A 17,282-nucleotide genomic window follows, 5' to 3' on the forward strand; every position below is an offset into this window, starting at 1 on the left:
ACGTCGTTTGGCAAAAGATCATTTCGAACCACAACCACGCAGGCCCTTCGCGTGGCATAGATGTGTTACTGAACTAATTGAATTCCTCACAGTAAGATACATGAGAAAAATCGTAAGTACGGCCTAAACACAACTTGCAGGCACGATAGCGTCGGAGTTTAATTTAAGTATACCAGAAAACATTATTCTATTACGCGGAAACTCAAACCCCTTTTCCGAGCTGTGCAGTCCGTCGGTTCCTTGCAACACCATCGCGCTCGGCTCCGCACATCTGCAAGAAAGCCGCGGTTGCCGAAAAGTGTGACAAGCAGTGAGGCATCTTTGAAACCTATCGCATTCCTTTCTTAAAGGCAAACCTTAAGCGTTGTCCCAATTTATTTTTCTTAAAGGGACTGACAACTGGCCAGAATGTGTCACAAGACATTTATGGAAATGAAATGACCATGATTTACAGTGATAGAATCCAGCATGCTGTTCGTGATTTAAGTAGAAATTGTAAATTTCAAATTGGCAAAGAAAGTCTCAAAAGCCTGTAAATGGCGAGACCTGGCAGTGAAATCTTGGCACTACGGATGTATTCTATGAGATTACTGTACCTAAGTCAACTGCTATTAAGTACATCATAATTATTGCTTAAAATTGTAGTTGGCACATTATTAGACACTCTCGCATTATTCTTTGCTTCGGAAATCAAAAACGCACGCGTGGCTACGGCAACATGCTGAACTCCGTACCACGCGTTTCGATCCAATTGGTTTCATTTTTACTGGTTAAATATGAAAACAGTTGGACAGGAAACTACAAGAAGACGTAGTTATTATTGCAGAAATCATTTTACAATTTGGAAAACATGAATCGCAGGAACATCGACTTGATAAACAAAATCATGCTTTGTTACAGTTCAAAGCGTCAGCAAAAGGGTCTAGTTGGTGGCTGTTTATACTTTCTGCCCATCTCGCAACAAACTCTTGCAGAGATATACCTCTTCTACATACCCACGTGTACGTAGTGAGAGCCTGTGTGCACAAAAAAAAAGTACCACATTTGAGAATAAATAGCTGCCAGCTCGCGCTTTGCCCCTGGTACACCTTCAGCCATCACTTCCGAACGAGTAAGGGATCATATAGCAGTGCAAAATCAAGCTTTTCGCACCTCATCCAAGCTGCATCAACAGTACCGCAGTGCACAAAAGCACAGCAACAGCCTCCACGATGCATGAAAATTATGATTTATTGGCATCCCCTTCAAAACGGGGCGGTGAGTTAACTGCTTGAGTTAATCAGGTATGCTATACATGCTTTTCATTCTAGCACTTCTGTATACATCTCTTTAATCTTCTTTTCTCTTCCTCAAGACTTCTGCCTACCTTGTACCTGTACCTATGCTTGTAACGGATCCGGCCGTATCAATCTCTCTCCTGCTTTTTTTTTTACCAATACTCTAAACATTTCTTGCTTATCTCAAAGAAACGTCCTCCGATACAACGCCGCAGTGCGGAGAAGGAGCGGGCCATGCCCACCACTGCGAATGGGGCGGACGGAGAAAAACCTGCCAGTGCACGCAAATCTCGGGGGCCATGGCCTGCACCTCAATATTTCACAAGGCGCTGGTAGGGGTGCTCTGCACAGTGATGTCACGGGCTCCCGTGTTCCCACTAGCAGTGGTCGAGCCCGTACAGCACATTGTCGGGTGCATACTGTGTTTTTGACATCTGCCCAACACATTCAGGGTTGGGTGTAGGCTTCCCCAGCTATGGCTCTCAGAGGCAGAAGCTAGCCAAGTTTGTGCATGCCTCTGAACGCATAGAGTGAAGCCTGCTGAATAGCAGCCGGATTCATTCACCTCATTTCAAGTTAGAAAAAAAAAATCGATTTTATGCTTACCTCTGCTTTGTCTTACTGAAAATTTGTAGAAAGTTTGCATTTTGTCTGGATAGTTCATTATAACACACAGCACACCTTATTGCCTGGTTTCTAAGAAAATAAGATGTGAATTTGCCTTCATCTATGGAGAAGACAGCTGCAGCCAAAGCGGCACTAGCATATACGTGTTTTGCTGTCTATCAGCAGCTGCTGAAAGCAAAGCAGTCGTTCCAGCAGCGTTGCCACATGGTGGGAAGGCCAGTTGGTTTGAAGATGCTTATGCCTAAAAGTGATCTGCCACATCTAGCATGGGGGTGACTCTCGTCTACATAAAATTGTCACAGCTAGACAAAGAAACGTGGGGGACTAAACGGACTGTGGGGAAAACATGTAGCACGTGCATACGCAGAGGGAAAAAAAAGAACTAGCAACAATGAATCTCACGTTCCAAGCGTTCAAGTCACAAATTTGTGCAAGCACATAACCAGCTGTGTTCAAAACTGACCGGCTTCTCTCGTTGCTCTCTGAAATTGAAAATTGGACTGGTGGCTATTAACAAGGCTCTAAATAATTAACCACGGCATGCTTAAGCAAGTGAGGTTTCATAGCATGATTACTGGGTCATTAGCTACTTATCATAACAGAAAAGATACCGAATTTTTGTGTCAGTACTCCATTAAAGCCAACCGTACTATCTCTATAAAGGGACAGCAGAGAGGTACCATTAACATAAACTGAAGCGGTATATCATATATCTACAACACCAAATAGGTCAGTTTAACATGCAACCATGCTTACATTGAATTATGGAAGTTTGTAAGCCACTCAAAAACTAGGCGAAAGTGAAAGACTCCTGGCAAGGCCATTCTGAATTTCCAGTGCCGCCAGCATGCGGCAGCTCCTTCAAGATGCCGTCCCCTCCGTCAGGAGGGGGAGAGCTAACCCTTCGCATGCGGAAAGTTTCAACAAGCTTCCAAGCTCTCCTAGCCTCTATTTTATTGCTACAGCAATTATATGGACACCCCAGGCACATTTCCACCGTCGTCGTCATGATGCAAGGCAGCATGAAGGTCAGTTCGCTCGCTGCTGCTGGCACTCTTCCTCACACCAGTGCTTGGACAGCGAGTGTGTGCGGTCATTGAGTAAGACATGTTCATGTGCACCTGTTAACATGTTGACATCATGCTTGTTAATTTATTTAGTAAACGAACGTTTGCAAGTTTATACGGCCCATAAAACTACTATCCTTATGTTGTATAGCTGCCTAATAATATGCTATCGCAATCGCTGATTTGCCTTTTGAGCAAAGATGCGACTTTTCTCTTCCCTCGGGTTCGCTTCCCTATCAACGTTAGCTTCCCTTCCATTCTTCGCATTGTTCAACCACCACCTGCCTTTGTCCCTTCGCTGCTGTCTCATTTCGTTATATCTGTCTCTCTCACCTTTCAGAGCACAGCTCTTAGGCGCCCGTTCCTGCATTGAGCGTGGGCGCACCTCGGTGTCCCTCATAACCAGGTGAACGAGCACAGAGAAGGATGAAAGAGCGACTGCGAAGTGCAGCGGGTGATGAAACACTGCGATAGCGAAGAGAGCGCGAGGAGGGAAGCAGATGAGGTTGCAGCAGGACCATGAGGTGGAGGATGAGGGTATGGCAAAAGCATGAGAAGAAAAGTGTAGTGCCGCACAAGACAGGCTCTGTGGCAACACTGGCTACGAGATGGTGCCAGAGTATCGCGCATCAGACATATGGAAACAAAGCGTTGCATAAGCAGAGGTCTGTCTGTGGCGGCTGCTGTGAATCGTACCCACGCATCACCCACGTGCTGCCTCTTGCGGTCTCCGAATTAGCGAGGCAGTCACGCCACACTCTACTCCATTCATAACATGCTTCACGAGATAGATTGTCCATACCAGTCAATATATTGCAAAATGAAAACACGTGTAGAGCTGGACTCAAATTTTGCATTTTTTTAAAGATAGTTCCGTTTTCATACCCAACACCTTCTGGCACTGTGCCAAGCTCGTCGTCTTCGCAGAGTGCCGAGTCTCATGAATGTGAAACCGTCTCCAGAAGTCATCACCTGAGAATACCATCCCAACGTGCATATGGAAAGTGCAAAAACATGTGCGAAGATCGAACAGATCAGCCATCGAATGGCATGCTGATCGTATTGAATACACCAGCTCACACACGCAGCTCGAAGCCTGGTGTCTACATGCGAGCAGTGGTAACAGTAATAGCAGTAGCAAAACTTCTGACGCGTCCATCGTTGGTTTCCCGATATTGCGCGGGTAGAAGTATGAGACAAGACTTGCAAAGAGACATTGCCTCGTGCACCTCTTGACGAGAATGACGCCACAGATGCTGCTGTGCCAGTGCTTGCATTCGCGGATGTGCTACGTAGCAACAACAACATTCCGAGATTTGTCTGTGCAGACGACGCCATAGGTGACCTCCTTGCTGGCATTGCTGTGCTCGAAAGAAAGCTGACCAAATCTTTTTACCTTGTGTAGGTGATAAATGACACTTTAGCATGCTGGCTGGTGAGGATCGACGTACACGGTATACTAAATCCCTACAATAAAACATGATTGGTACATGCAGTGTTCTTTTTGCATTTACTTTTCTGGCAGTTTGGCTTCCGAGTCATGCAGAGTATTAGCCTACAGTTTAAACTGAAGTTCCTTGCAGCTTGATCTGTAGCACAAAGCCATGTACTATAATTTTTGTTGGTCAGATGACATGATATTCGTGCGTGTTCCTGAGGAAATCATATGGTCGGGGTTCCGCTGTATAAGCAATGGGTCAAAACAACAGCTTCACAACTTCATAAAACTTGCAGATGTTTTTGTAGCCTTGATCTACATTTCATCCTGTCTGTGTAGTGCAGATACTAGATGAAAATCTTACTGTAGCATGTATTAGAAAACAATATATTGTAAGGCACAGATCACAAACATCCATTGGGCTCATCCTGCAAGACCAAGCTTTTCAGAGGCCAACAGTCGCATTCGAGCCTTCTGTGGTTTTCCAATTGCCGTCTTGGGAACATTGGCATCGTAGATAAAGTAGCGAGGAATCTTGAAATGACTCAGCTGAAAAACAGAGGAAAAGAAAGCCATGAGAACCTTACCTTCATGTGATGTCATGTGAGGTGATGTGTGACAAGGACTGGTCTACACAGTGGCACTAAAGCATCATTAGATCACACAAGCTAGAGCCACATATGAAACTGCTAATGACATGTTTCTCACAGACCTTCAGTCCTTTTGATTACGTGAGGTACACAGGATGCACTGGGCTATTGCTGTAGCCGTAAGTTGTTTGATGGTAATAATAACTGTGCCCTGACTGTACTGAACATTTGTTAACATAAAGCGCATATTACATAATACTTAATTTAATCAATCATTGTTGTGTGGCTACAGTTAGGCCGTTCAACCTATGATGACAACTCTCATATCATTATTGTCCTGTGCTACAAGGGAGCAGAACACTGATGCTTTGGCACTTGCATCAGTGCTCGCTGAATTGTCTGCAATGCTGCTACTCGTTGTGTGGCCCGAGGTATCAGCACTGCAGACAACCAAGCGAACAGGCGCTAGTGCCTAAACGTCACTATGTTCTGCACCCATGTGACCACACTCTGCGTCATATCACAACACATACATCCCTTGGGATATGAAACCAAACTAGTTCATAGAAAAGCTATGATAGCAAATTATTTAGGGCTCTCTGAGGCTCGCAAGTATTTTAATACGAAAGTGTTTTTTACCAGGGTCCACCATCAACTTCCTGTAACGGACGTGACGTTGGTGCAAACGTACAAGATATGCTCTTACTTGACAGGGATGGTGCCACCATCTAGGAGCAGTGAAGCGAAGTGCTGCATCATGACACTAACAAGCACCGACAGTGAGCGCTTCGGTGGTTCTCAGCGCAGCGGAGGCTCCAACGCGGTGTAGTCTGGTGTAGGCCTTCTGCTGAGGCGATGATGCGATTTCCGTGCACGGTGTGTCTTTCGCATCTGATTATCCTGTGACACCTCGTCACCTACGGGGTGCAGCTTTAACATGCGTCAGCAGTGCTTACACGCTGCCTACTCCTTCACTTGCAATGGCACCGACTAAGAAAACTGCTGCGCTAAGCGGCGCAGAATGGTAATGACATCAAAGGGAGAATCTCGCTTTAGTCCGGCGAAAGCCATGCCAGCACGAAGCAGAATGTCTATGCATGCTGCGAACTCTGCCACTTGCATTCCTGAAGTTAAGCGCATCCCAACGAAACTGGCTGCCCAATACACTACGGAGCCGGACCAAAATACTCATACCTTCGCCAAAGCGACTCACCAACAGGATGCAGCGTGCCAAACAAACCTGCAACATGGTCACCAGCCCACAAATTGTGCCTTTCGCTGCAGCGGATTCACGAAGTGATTTACTAACAACCTGTTCAGTTTCGCTTGTAGGCTTGCAAATGCCTCTAGTTTATGGCGGATTCGCACAGTGCTCTGATGCGTGCAGTGAACAGCTTCTGTGAAGACATGTTTCACTTTCGTGTTCTGCCAATTCATATGAAAAAGGGATCAATCATAATTTTTTCTAGGGTTTCTAGGTCAAGAACCTTCATTTAAAGAGAAAAAAATGACAAGGATGCCATGTCAGAGCTTCTTTAAACTGATAGTCCGTCCCCTACAATGTGGAGATTTTCTTTCGAACACACCTTGCCCTTGCAGTGCTCCTTGAGTTCTCCATCTGTGACCTTGACATCAGGCTTGAGTACAATCCAGGCACACACCTCCTCACCTAACCGTCCATCCGGCACACCAAGGATCTAATTGTACCAGTACGAAAAAAAACAAAAGAAGAATGCTTCATCAATGCAAGCCATTTATTAGGATACAAGTATATTCTTTGTTATCCCACTGTTACATTACAAATACCCAAGCTACCCACTGACAGAAAGGCCATCACATTACAAAAATCTGCCTTGACAACCTACATTTGTCCATTTTCAGTGTAAAAGTATGTGTGAGTTTGCCACAACCCCGCAGCCTAGAAGAACCTGCTCACATGGCTTCATGGCTAGATGTGCTGCTTAGAGGAGGAACAAGGGACAGGTTCGGGAGTGGCAAGAAGACTGACAAAGTGAAGCATGAACCTGCTTCTACGGAAATAAATCAGTTCCAAGTTTGTGCTTCATTAAATGTGGGACCTAACCTGTCCCACGTTATGCCTGCAGTGAAGCTAGCCACGATTTTTCACAAACGAGCCCCTGCCACAGCGTTACTGCTCACATGACACTCCTGGATGGCTGGATGAGTGTGAAACAGCTCCTCCACCTCAGTTGGGTACACCTTCTCTCCACCTCGATTCACCACATCCTTCAGGCGGCTAATGATGGTCACAAAGCCATCGTCGTCCATTACTCCAACGTCGCTGCACAGTTCGACAGGAAAGGAAGCAAATAGGCAAGTTAACACAGTGAATGCAAAGAATAGACAGGCTGCTCCAGAAGTCGCTCTTTGTGTGGCACTCCTTAATTCTGTAATGCCAAGCATATTAGGTCTTTAAGCTAAGAGTTCTAAGAGCGAAGGTGTTCCAGCAAAGACAAGAGTAAATTGTGTACTTGGAGTTTTTTGCCATTGTACGACAAATATACTGTTCCTCCCAGTGTGGAATGTATGAACGGCTGTTTGTTAGAATACAATCCTTTGAGTACTGTACAGCCTAACTTCGATAATGTGGATATAATGAATCAGAGTTATAGTGAATGAAATCTAAAACCTAGTTTACCATGCTTTCATTTCAATGAGTATTCCACTGCTGTAACAAAACTTCAAATGCAGGATTTGATGTGGTACTGTCACAAATTAGAAACAAGGAACCTGCTTTACAAGACTAACATAAGACCAATACTGGAATATGCTTGTACTATCTGGGACCCGTGGACTGCGACAGACATAAAGAAACTAGAAAGAGTACAAAACTTAGCAGCCCGTTTCGTGGTTCAAAATTATACTCGGTATTTTAGCGTATCCCAAACAAAGGAAACATTAGGCTGGAATATACTTCAACATCGTAGAAAAACATTCAGATTAAAATTTTTGCACAATATATATCATTCTAAGACCGGCCTCAATCGTGATAGCTACATTAGGCCACCGGAGTACACTTCTGGCAGGCGCGATCACTCACTTAAAATTAAAAAGTATAGATGTAGAACGGAGCTTTTTAAGATGTCATTTTTTCCTAAGACGGTCAGTGAGTGGAACAGGTTGCCCAGCGATGTTGTATCGCTATCTTCAAATGATGCCTTTGCTTCAGCCGTATGACTTGCAATTTTTTTTGCTCTGTACGTTGTGCTTGCGTCAACAGAACCGCTTTGTTTCACTTCGCACATGTACGGTTATGCTCTGCTTCTTTGTTTCTTCTTTTTGTTGTGACGGAGATTTGCCCTGATCTGTATCTTTCTTTTTCATGTATTCTATATTAACTGCTGTTTGTCAATGATATATGTACTTCTCCCCCCCACTGTAATGCCAAACTGGCGCTGTGGGTACCGTGATAAATAAATGATAAATAAATAAAAAATCAAATTTTCCTTTGCACGTGGCTCAAAATGCTATGCGAACCATCATTAATATGCCAAATTCCCACAAGAGTTATATTAAATGCATTCTGTTTAACATTTAAACCACTAGAAACAACAGAAAATGTGCGTATTAGTCACTGGTGCCATCAATGAAAAGCAGACAAAGCTCATCTCAGGCAAAAGTTTGGCCTGGCTTGGTTTGTGAAATTTTGGTGCACAGCCCCGGCTATGGATTTGCTGGTGCCAAGTTTTGTTTGTTCTATGGCAAAGAAGTCCGACACGGCTGTGGATGACACGAAGGACGTCGACCGGAAGACACAAGAGCGTAGGCTTAGCCAGTCACACAGGAGTAGCGTCTAGCCTGAGCCCCACTTCAGTAGTGCTGGCGATCTGGCTGCGGAGCTCTGCACAGCACACTTCTGCTTCCTTACAGTTCTTTTATAAGAAATATCGGATATAACAACCAATATTTAGCTACAAATGTTGCTTTGCTATACAGAGGTTTAATTACTGCATATGACACATCACTGGCTGCACTGACATTGCTTGTTCATTGTTTAGTGAGGACACTTGGTGTAAACAAGTGCTAAGAACTAGCTTTTGAAACTGTCAAAGATTAGGATGGAATGAACATTATTAGTCAGCCAGTGCGAAAATTTACTGCTTGCTAGACAGAGAAAGCAATAAATGTGCCATGTGGGTCACACAGCAGTAGTTGAGCACATGCCTCCTATTAACAGTTTTTATTTCTACCAATGCATTACGCTCCATATGTTCAGTCAGCATGAGAAGCCATAAGGACGATGAGTGGTGCAATGCTAAGAGAATCCTCTGCACAGGTCCCGCAACGTTCACTAATTGGAGAGCCCATTGCCACATAAAAATGGAGAACCATCAGCTAGCGGGCCAGACGCTTCTAGAAGCGGTACCTCGCTGCAGAGAGATTATTATACCAGCATGCCCACCAAGCAAAGCGAGTTCTGCAAGTCAAAAGTTTTATGGTCAACTTCTGCTAATTCGACCATGACAAGACCGATGAAATGGATCAAATTATCTGGTGGGTCAAATTAAACAAAATGCAGAAAAAAAAAGCCAAGACTGTTTCATTTGGCAGTACTTTCCCAATTCTAATGTGCCCTGAATCATACAAAGGCCCACTTTCTACGTGTTCAACGCAGAAAACTGACGCAGAAGTGACATCAAGGCTCCTAAACGAAGTATAAATCTAACGTGCACCTGGTTTTCTAGCCAGAGAAATGAACAAGGGCCTGATATGTGTCGCACGATGGCGGCGGGGTTATTGAAGTCAGCTTTGCCGCAATACGTATTATGCAGCAAAGGACACGAAGTTTGTGAAGGGGGTCTTGGCATCGTGTCCAACTGCACTGCGCAGGCAGGCAATTTTCGGCCCATTTTCTTTAAAAAAGAAAGGTGCTTGTGTTAGAAACAGATAAATAGCGTAATCAGATATGATGAGCTATGGTTCCTGCTTGAAAGCCTTCCTGAGGCAAGCCGAAAATAGGCATTTTTTACGAGAGGTGGCATTCCAACGCATTCACTGTACCCTAAGTTCCTCCAAGACAGACACTGCTGCTACAGGGGTTGCTATTGGGGTCACCATAGGGGCCATCAGGCACATGCATGCTAACTGGTCAAGTTCAAATTATCCAGAGAAGGCCAATTTTAGCATCAAAATAACAAAAGTTGGGGCCCATGGAAATGCATAGGTGCTGGATGGAACCTTCACCAGAGATATAAGTAATCGGAGTCAATTTAATGGAAGTCTACTGTATTGCAAAGTTCCTGTTTACAAAAACATGAAGGAGGTTATGGAGTCATTGGGTTGTGAGACTACATAATATGCATGCGCTTATGTAAGTCAAATGCTTGACTCTGCACCTTGCCTTCTCATGTGCATGCACTTGGCGATACACACTGTATACAAACCTGAAACGACTATATTGCTCTCAAAGGAGGAATAACGGAGGTCATCTTAAGCAGCGTCTAGCACAGAACAGACGGCAAGGGGAATGCTGAAAAATGAGAGGCAGAAAGGAAAAAAGAATGCTAAGTACTCTAAGCACATGGAATAAATCACCCCAGTGAACCACCCAGTTCAATATGCTAATGCAAAGCACAGAAACACCTCCAAAAGTCCCATTAACCAATGAACAGAATTGATGTTCTAGCACACCAGAGTACATTACAATTTTTTACCCTGTCTTGTAAAAGCCATCAGGTGTCATGGCCTCCTTCGTCTTCTGTTCATCGTTGTAGTAGCCAAGGAAGACATTGGGACCGCGGCCCCAGACTTCTCCTGGTGTGCCCACTGGCAGCTCTGCACCTGTGGTGGGGTCGACTATTTTCACCTGGACAGAAACACAGCATTCCTATTGGTTTGTACAACATTTCAAAACATGTTTCAACGAGAACCCTCCAGTCAGTAACAAAACTGCATGAACTTTACAGAGAGTGTCATTTTTTTGCTTTACCTTGGCATGCTTGAAGCAGGTGTCTGATTGCACGTCAGGTACAGCACGACAAGTTTACAGTGCATTCTTGCCTGTGACTAGCGCATCAATAAGTTAATTACAACTTCATTTTCTGACAGCCTGTCATCACAGAGAATCTGCAATCACTGGAATCATCAATGCATCACTACTTTGTCATGCCCTTGAAGCCACGAGGATGACGACGTTCACAATCACTCTCCCTCGAGTGCTCACAACACGATGTTCAAAAGCAGATTATCGGATGATGTAATACGGTGTCAGATTGTCAACGTAAGTTGAAAGGAATTGGCAAACTTTTGTGATTCCTCCAGCTCTGAACTTATTTACTGCAACTACAGACACTTGCCAATTACTTCCAGCACCCCCAAACTCTGAAGAATTGCTTTTGCACTATGCGCACAATGCCATCTTTGTCTGCTGTACCAGGTATTCTTTTTTTTCCTTTTAAACTATACAGATGTTTAGAACATCATCTGTGGCAGATAGCACAGTTCTAGTACTTGAAATGGATTACTCTAAGAGGCAGGCATAACTAGCATGAAAAATCAAAATGCATAATTGACTGATTAACAACATTTCAATTACTTACTTTATGGTGGATATTGCAATATAAAAATTGAAGCCAGCGAGTTCACAAGGCCTATCCACTTGTAACGAATTCTCAGGATGGCACCAGTTTCAAGATATTCATTCCCAGAGTGTGCAACAAAATATGTTGGCATTCCAGTGCTTTACTGCATAAATTGGCATCTTGTTTAAAAAGTAAGTGGAACAACAATGTATTTTGGCTCAACTTTGATGGCACATATGTTGAAATTACTGCCATCCTCACTCAAGCAAGCAAGCAAGCTCACCGGCTACAATTCATAGATTGCAACGTAGGACGTCAATCAATTAGACATAACGATTTTCTTTAATTATTCAATCATGCATTTAGATTTACTGTACAAATAATGCCTGCCTCTTCAAGCAATCCAGTTCAAGGGTTAGAACAATGCTACCTGGGACAGGCAATTTCTTTAAAAATTCTAATTGTTTAAAATGAAGCGTTTGGCAGAATTGCTTGCGGTTGCCCTCCAACAAACATGCACAGATGTCGGCGCTCTCAGAGTCTGTGAAGTACACAAAACTATGCACAAATTGCCAAGCACAAGCAGCTCTTCTGTAGTAGCCATGGGTTGGCATATTCATTTACAAGCATATCGACTTGTACTCGCTCTTTATTCACTTCAGAGGCATGAGATGTAGCATTAGTGAGTGATGAAGGGTGTGAGAGGATGTGGAAACTAATGGGAGTAAGCACCAGTTAATGTGAGAGCGAACTAAAATGAGTGGCAGTGGTTTTGAGTGGACGTGAGTATGCAAGCGATTGGGAGCGCACATGAGTGCGCGCCTAAGCGGGTGCTGGTAAGTGTGAATGGAAGTGACCATTAACGTGAGTGAGCGCTAGTGAGCACGAGTAGGCGTGAGCGTTGGAATGCCGACGAGTGCGAGTGCATGTGAGTGCTAGTGAGTACATAGCCTGTAAGAAATATTGGCGAGTGCATATACCCACTTATTTTTCCAATTTCTATGATTAAGCATGTCCAGCTTCCAACTACACGTTGCTGCAGCTAATTGAAAACAATGGTGACAATACGACAATACTGGCATAATGGAAAGCACAGACAGGCAGAAAAGGCAGAGCTAGTTTAGGGTAATGTGTGTCGCAGTAAGAGAAAAAAAAGAAACTTGGCCCATGACTAATAAAAAGCTTTAAAATTAAAGTGGACTTACAGCATTGAAAATTTTTTGTGAAAAGCATTACATCATGGGATGTTTTTGGGACCATCGTGTCCAGGCCTACTGTTGTGATCGGTATAGCAAGCAACCGTATGATGATACTATTGTGAATTTGTTTTACAATCTAGCTCTATATGTTGTTCCCCAGTACTCGTCTACGGAACTGCACGTGTGTGTTCTCAGAGTGCCTTTTTTTATTTTCTCCGCATTTCTTTTTCTGTTCACTATGCAGCAAGAAGCAGCAAGTGCCACTTAAAAGTGCCAACATCTCCTTTAAGTTAAAGGGGCCCTGAAACAGTTTTTGAACATAGTAATAAAACATTGCCGATCTGTCGTAGAGACTGCTCCTGAACATGGGAGCCAAATACTACTACACTGCATGCAGCAGGGAATGTGTAATCTCGTGTCAAAAAACAGTGAAAGATCGCTTGCTCTCGCTTCCACAACGTCATCATGCAGCATCATTGAAAGCAGCTGGACCCACCAATGCTATTGGCTGATTTTGTGATCACGAGAGAATTCTCAGTAATACATAATCGCTACTATTAAGTTAAATAAATGAAAACTATATATTGTCTGCGATTTCAAAAGCACAGAAAGATTATTTCATCTTTTCACTGTGCGTAGCTGCGTCAGCTGCGCATGGCCTCTGAGATGGCAGTGGCATGGGGTGTAGCGTAGTCTACCACAGCCGCCACGGGGTGCCCGCGAGAGCCCGTTTGCCACCACAACGCTCAAGTTTTGACCGGGGCTTTGCCCTCTTGACTTCTACACTGTGTAGCTTCCAGCACACTAGCGGAGATGAAAGGTGAGAGAAAGCCGTGTATCGGTGCGGTAACTCAGTTTATAGTTGAAGGACCCGAAAGATATTTACGGCATGAGATTCGTAACATGACGTACCTTAAATAGTGAGGCCATTCTACAATTTATTAGAAAAGTGTTTCAAGGCACCCCCTTTACCATAAAAAGTGTTTTATTCATGCTGTAAAAGTGTGAAGACAGCAGTACATCTGTAAATGTAATGACATGCTAGCAAGGATCTATGTCACCTCTGGCATTTGATCTGGTGTCTTCCTGGTTCAGGAGCCAGTACCTAAAAACATGTGTGGCCATGGGATTGACACAACAGTTGTTTTCAATGCAAGTTTTAGGTCATTGCAAGTCATATATACTGCAAAGTGGCAGCAGTGGTTCGTAAATTATAGTGGGTCTGTGCTTTTGGGATTCAAGGATGGGTCTACAAAAAAAATGAAAGACTGAAGTAATTCTGGCTGTGAGCATGTGTAGCCATGTTGTATATCACAGTGATCTGCTCTCTAATCCAGTCATCGTAATTCGATACCACATTGTCCAGGTTGTGCAAGATTAAAAAAATCACCGCCCAAGCACTCCGTACAGATGGTTAACCAGGGAAGCTGAAATGTGCCACCCCGGCATTTATTACTGGGTTAATCCTGACGGTTCATTAAATGGCGGCTTGGTAGGCTGCCAGATCCTCGGTACGCAGTTGCTGCTTGTGCTCGACTGCACGAGCCTTTTGTTGTGCCCGGGCTGCAGCATTGACACGGCGTAGACGGGCTCGTTCCCGGTTTTGCTCGCGGCATTGCTGATCGAAAGCTGCCTACTCCTCAGGAGTACATATGACATGTGGCCTACCCATTTTGGAGCCAGAAAGAAACTGCTGCGCATGCACTCAGCTGCGACGGAGAGCAATGATATTACTACTAGCACAGCTAATCCAACACCACCTAGATAGCACAAGACCTTTTCACTCCAATACATGATGTCAGGTTACCTGACCCGACTGCCATAGAATCTAACGGAGATAGATGCTCCCAAGTAGGCAACAGTGATTTTGACGTCATCGCTTTCATCATGCCAACCTTGTCACTGAAAATTTTGGGCCAGGTAGCGTGGCATCATGGATCAGAGTAAACAGGCCTTGCGCTATCTAAGTGGTGTTGGCTAAACCCCCACCCCTCTTTCTCGTTCTTTTTTTTTCACACGCGAATTGGGTTGTGCCAGAGGAGTTTTTGGCGTACAGGTGACCGACAGACGGGTGGGCAGATGGATGAGTCAGCTAGCCATATACAGCCTTGCTGTAAAAGTACACAGCGAATGCACTACAGCAAGTAATTATGACAAGGTTATCAAACAACTTTCACAACCTACACATCACAGATGGTGGGGCAAAGAAACAGCGCTTCAGAACAGGACAAAAGGTGACAAAACATGCATACGAGAGGCTGTGTGTTGTCACAGGCTAGGGAGCGTAGCCTAGAAGCGCCAGCAGCCCTACCACAGCTGCGACAGTTGCTTGCAGTCGGCGGCAAAAAACGACCAGCACGTATGGTAGCATGCAATGAACTGACTTTGTTCTTCTAAGCACCAACGCTGCCCACCCAAGCAGCACCTAGGTGGTGCTAGTAACTGGTTACATGTGTGTTGCTTTTTTTTTTTTTTTCAGTTTCAGAAGTGTTGTTTCTTCGCTCAAGTATGTACCAACAGGCCCAAATTTGCAATCTGTTTATAAACAGTGAAAAACTGCCGCTAATTACTGCTTGACCTCTTTAACCTCACTGCTAGTTTACAACAGTCTTGTGCACCATGACATTATACACTGAGTGGTGCGGGCTGTACTGCGTTAATTTACGTTCAGTAAAGAAGGCGGGGCAATGTCCTCGCACTTCCCCATAACTCTCAGTGCGCAGCACAGTGAGAGGTGAAAGGAGAGGGCATCCCTGCCAACCTATAAACATTAAAAACTTGTCAAGTCCCACGGACATGAAACAGAGGGGGAGGGGGAACAGCGCACATTTTTCTAAAAGCTTGCCCTGAACATGCCTTTTCAGGGATACTATACATACAAACTTTATTAGAGATGATTTACCCTTAAATGCAGCACACAAGCAACAACAAACGTGGCACAGCAAATACTGACAAACAACAGATTGTTTTTAAATGACAGTGATAACTCTTTCAGCAAATTTGATGCTACTGCCTACTTTGGGAACTTGTTCGTATAAACTTGCTCCAAGAAAGTACTTTTCTTGCGTCGTTTCACCATCAGAAAACTCCCACCAGAAGGTTCAGGGTCCAACGAGCGAAACTTTTTTGCAAGCAGAGCCTTTCCTTTCCCATAAATCTTGACACAACATTTGTAAAATCATATGACAAGCCCAAGTAATTCACAAACTTTATAGAAAATTTGAGACAGTAGGCAGGTATGCGAGGGGAAGGAGTTTCAAGCACAGACGGACAACAGACAGCACCGACCCAGAGTACAGCAAACAGCTGTTCACAGTCAATTAACAAGGCAGAGAGGAACGTACTGACATGCAGACAGATGAAGCAGAAGAGGCAACCATGCGCACCATGAGTATGAGTGGAAGCACAAAGGAGAAGCTGGAAAAGAATGAACATATGCACTCAGTGACCCTGCAGTGAACTCAAAAGGCAGGCACAGCACAAATCAGCGCCAGATGTCCGTAACGGCTGCTGTATAAGTGCTTTACCTGAGCATATCACTCAGAAAGTCATTATAGAAGGCACTCTTCTCCCACCACTACTAGGCCCCTCACAGTTTGTTTTTGTTAGCAAGACGCATGTGGCTGGCACCTATATTTGGGTAGAAGGGAGACAACCTCACCTCCAGGCCGGCTAGCGGTCGACCGACAGTGTTTAGCTGCTTGTCATCAGGGTCGTCGTTGCTCGTCACAATGGCCGCCGTGGTCAGCTCGGACGTGCCATAGCCCACCTGAATGATGGTCGCAGGAGTGTTCAAACAAGCCCAGCATTTCAGATAGCAGTAGGATGGGTTAACGATACCCAACTTTCCATCGCTTTAACAAGTGCATGTTGTGTCAAAGGCATCAGAGTAGCAAACTTTGTGCCAACATCTCTCCCTAATAACTGGTTCGTTGATCAACTTCAACATCCAGGAGCAACACCTGGACTATGAAGAGTGATGTAGTAGTGGGGTTCTGGATTCACTTTGGCTGTGTGGGCACTTTTAACGTGCGTTTGTATCTAAGTATGCAGAAACATTTGTGTTCAAGCTTCCATCGGGACATAGTGTAATTGCAAAGACCTAGAATCGAACTTGCTACCTCACGCACAGCACCAATTGCCAAGTGGTACTGTCAGTGGCACATTTAACCATAGTGCACAATACGTACATGCATCTGGCAACTTGAGTCAACAGAAACAGGCTATGTAAAAGAAAGCACCAATATTTTTTCGTAACAAGATAATGTGAAACATAGAGGGTGTGCTGCATTGTGAAGATTCATACCTAAAAACTTGCAAGGATTGTGCAGGCAATTTATTCAAAAGCTTTAGCGTAATCAAGAAACACTCCAGTAATGCAAGTTTAATCATCTTGAAAAAATAATAATTTCTTCACGACATTTTAGTGCTCTCATCGTTCAACATTTATTCATGAATGCCACATGAAAAGCTGTTTAAAACCTGCTCATGTAATCATACATTAAGTTTTCAACATCTTTATAGGAAACTTACATTCAACAT

The 17,282-nt window shown here is 44.2% G+C and overlaps 1 protein-coding gene across 2 annotated transcripts in view; it reads right to left on the bottom strand.

Moving 5' to 3' along the window:
- Positions 1 to 4,778: 4,778 nt before the first annotated feature.
- Positions 4,779 to 17,282, bottom strand: part of LOC126534561 (medium-chain acyl-CoA ligase ACSF2, mitochondrial-like) — a 39,768-nt gene continuing 27,264 nt past the window's right edge. For both annotated transcript variants that reach the window (XM_050181822.3, XM_055072332.1), the window contains exons 12-16: positions 16,402 to 16,509; positions 10,675 to 10,826; positions 7,160 to 7,301; positions 6,586 to 6,696; positions 4,779 to 4,958 (exon numbers count right to left, since the gene is read on the bottom strand). In XM_050181822.3, coding sequence (XP_050037779.1) covers positions 4,833 to 4,958; positions 6,586 to 6,696; positions 7,160 to 7,301; positions 10,675 to 10,826; positions 16,402 to 16,509 — 639 coding nt within the window. In that variant the 3' untranslated portion in view covers positions 4,779 to 4,832. The remainder of the gene's footprint in view (positions 4,959 to 6,585; positions 6,697 to 7,159; positions 7,302 to 10,674; positions 10,827 to 16,401; positions 16,510 to 17,282) is intronic.

This window comes from Dermacentor andersoni, chromosome 7 (genome assembly GCF_023375885.2).
Source record: "Dermacentor andersoni chromosome 7, qqDerAnde1_hic_scaffold, whole genome shotgun sequence".
Lineage (NCBI taxonomy): Eukaryota > Metazoa > Arthropoda > Arachnida > Ixodida > Ixodidae > Dermacentor > Dermacentor andersoni.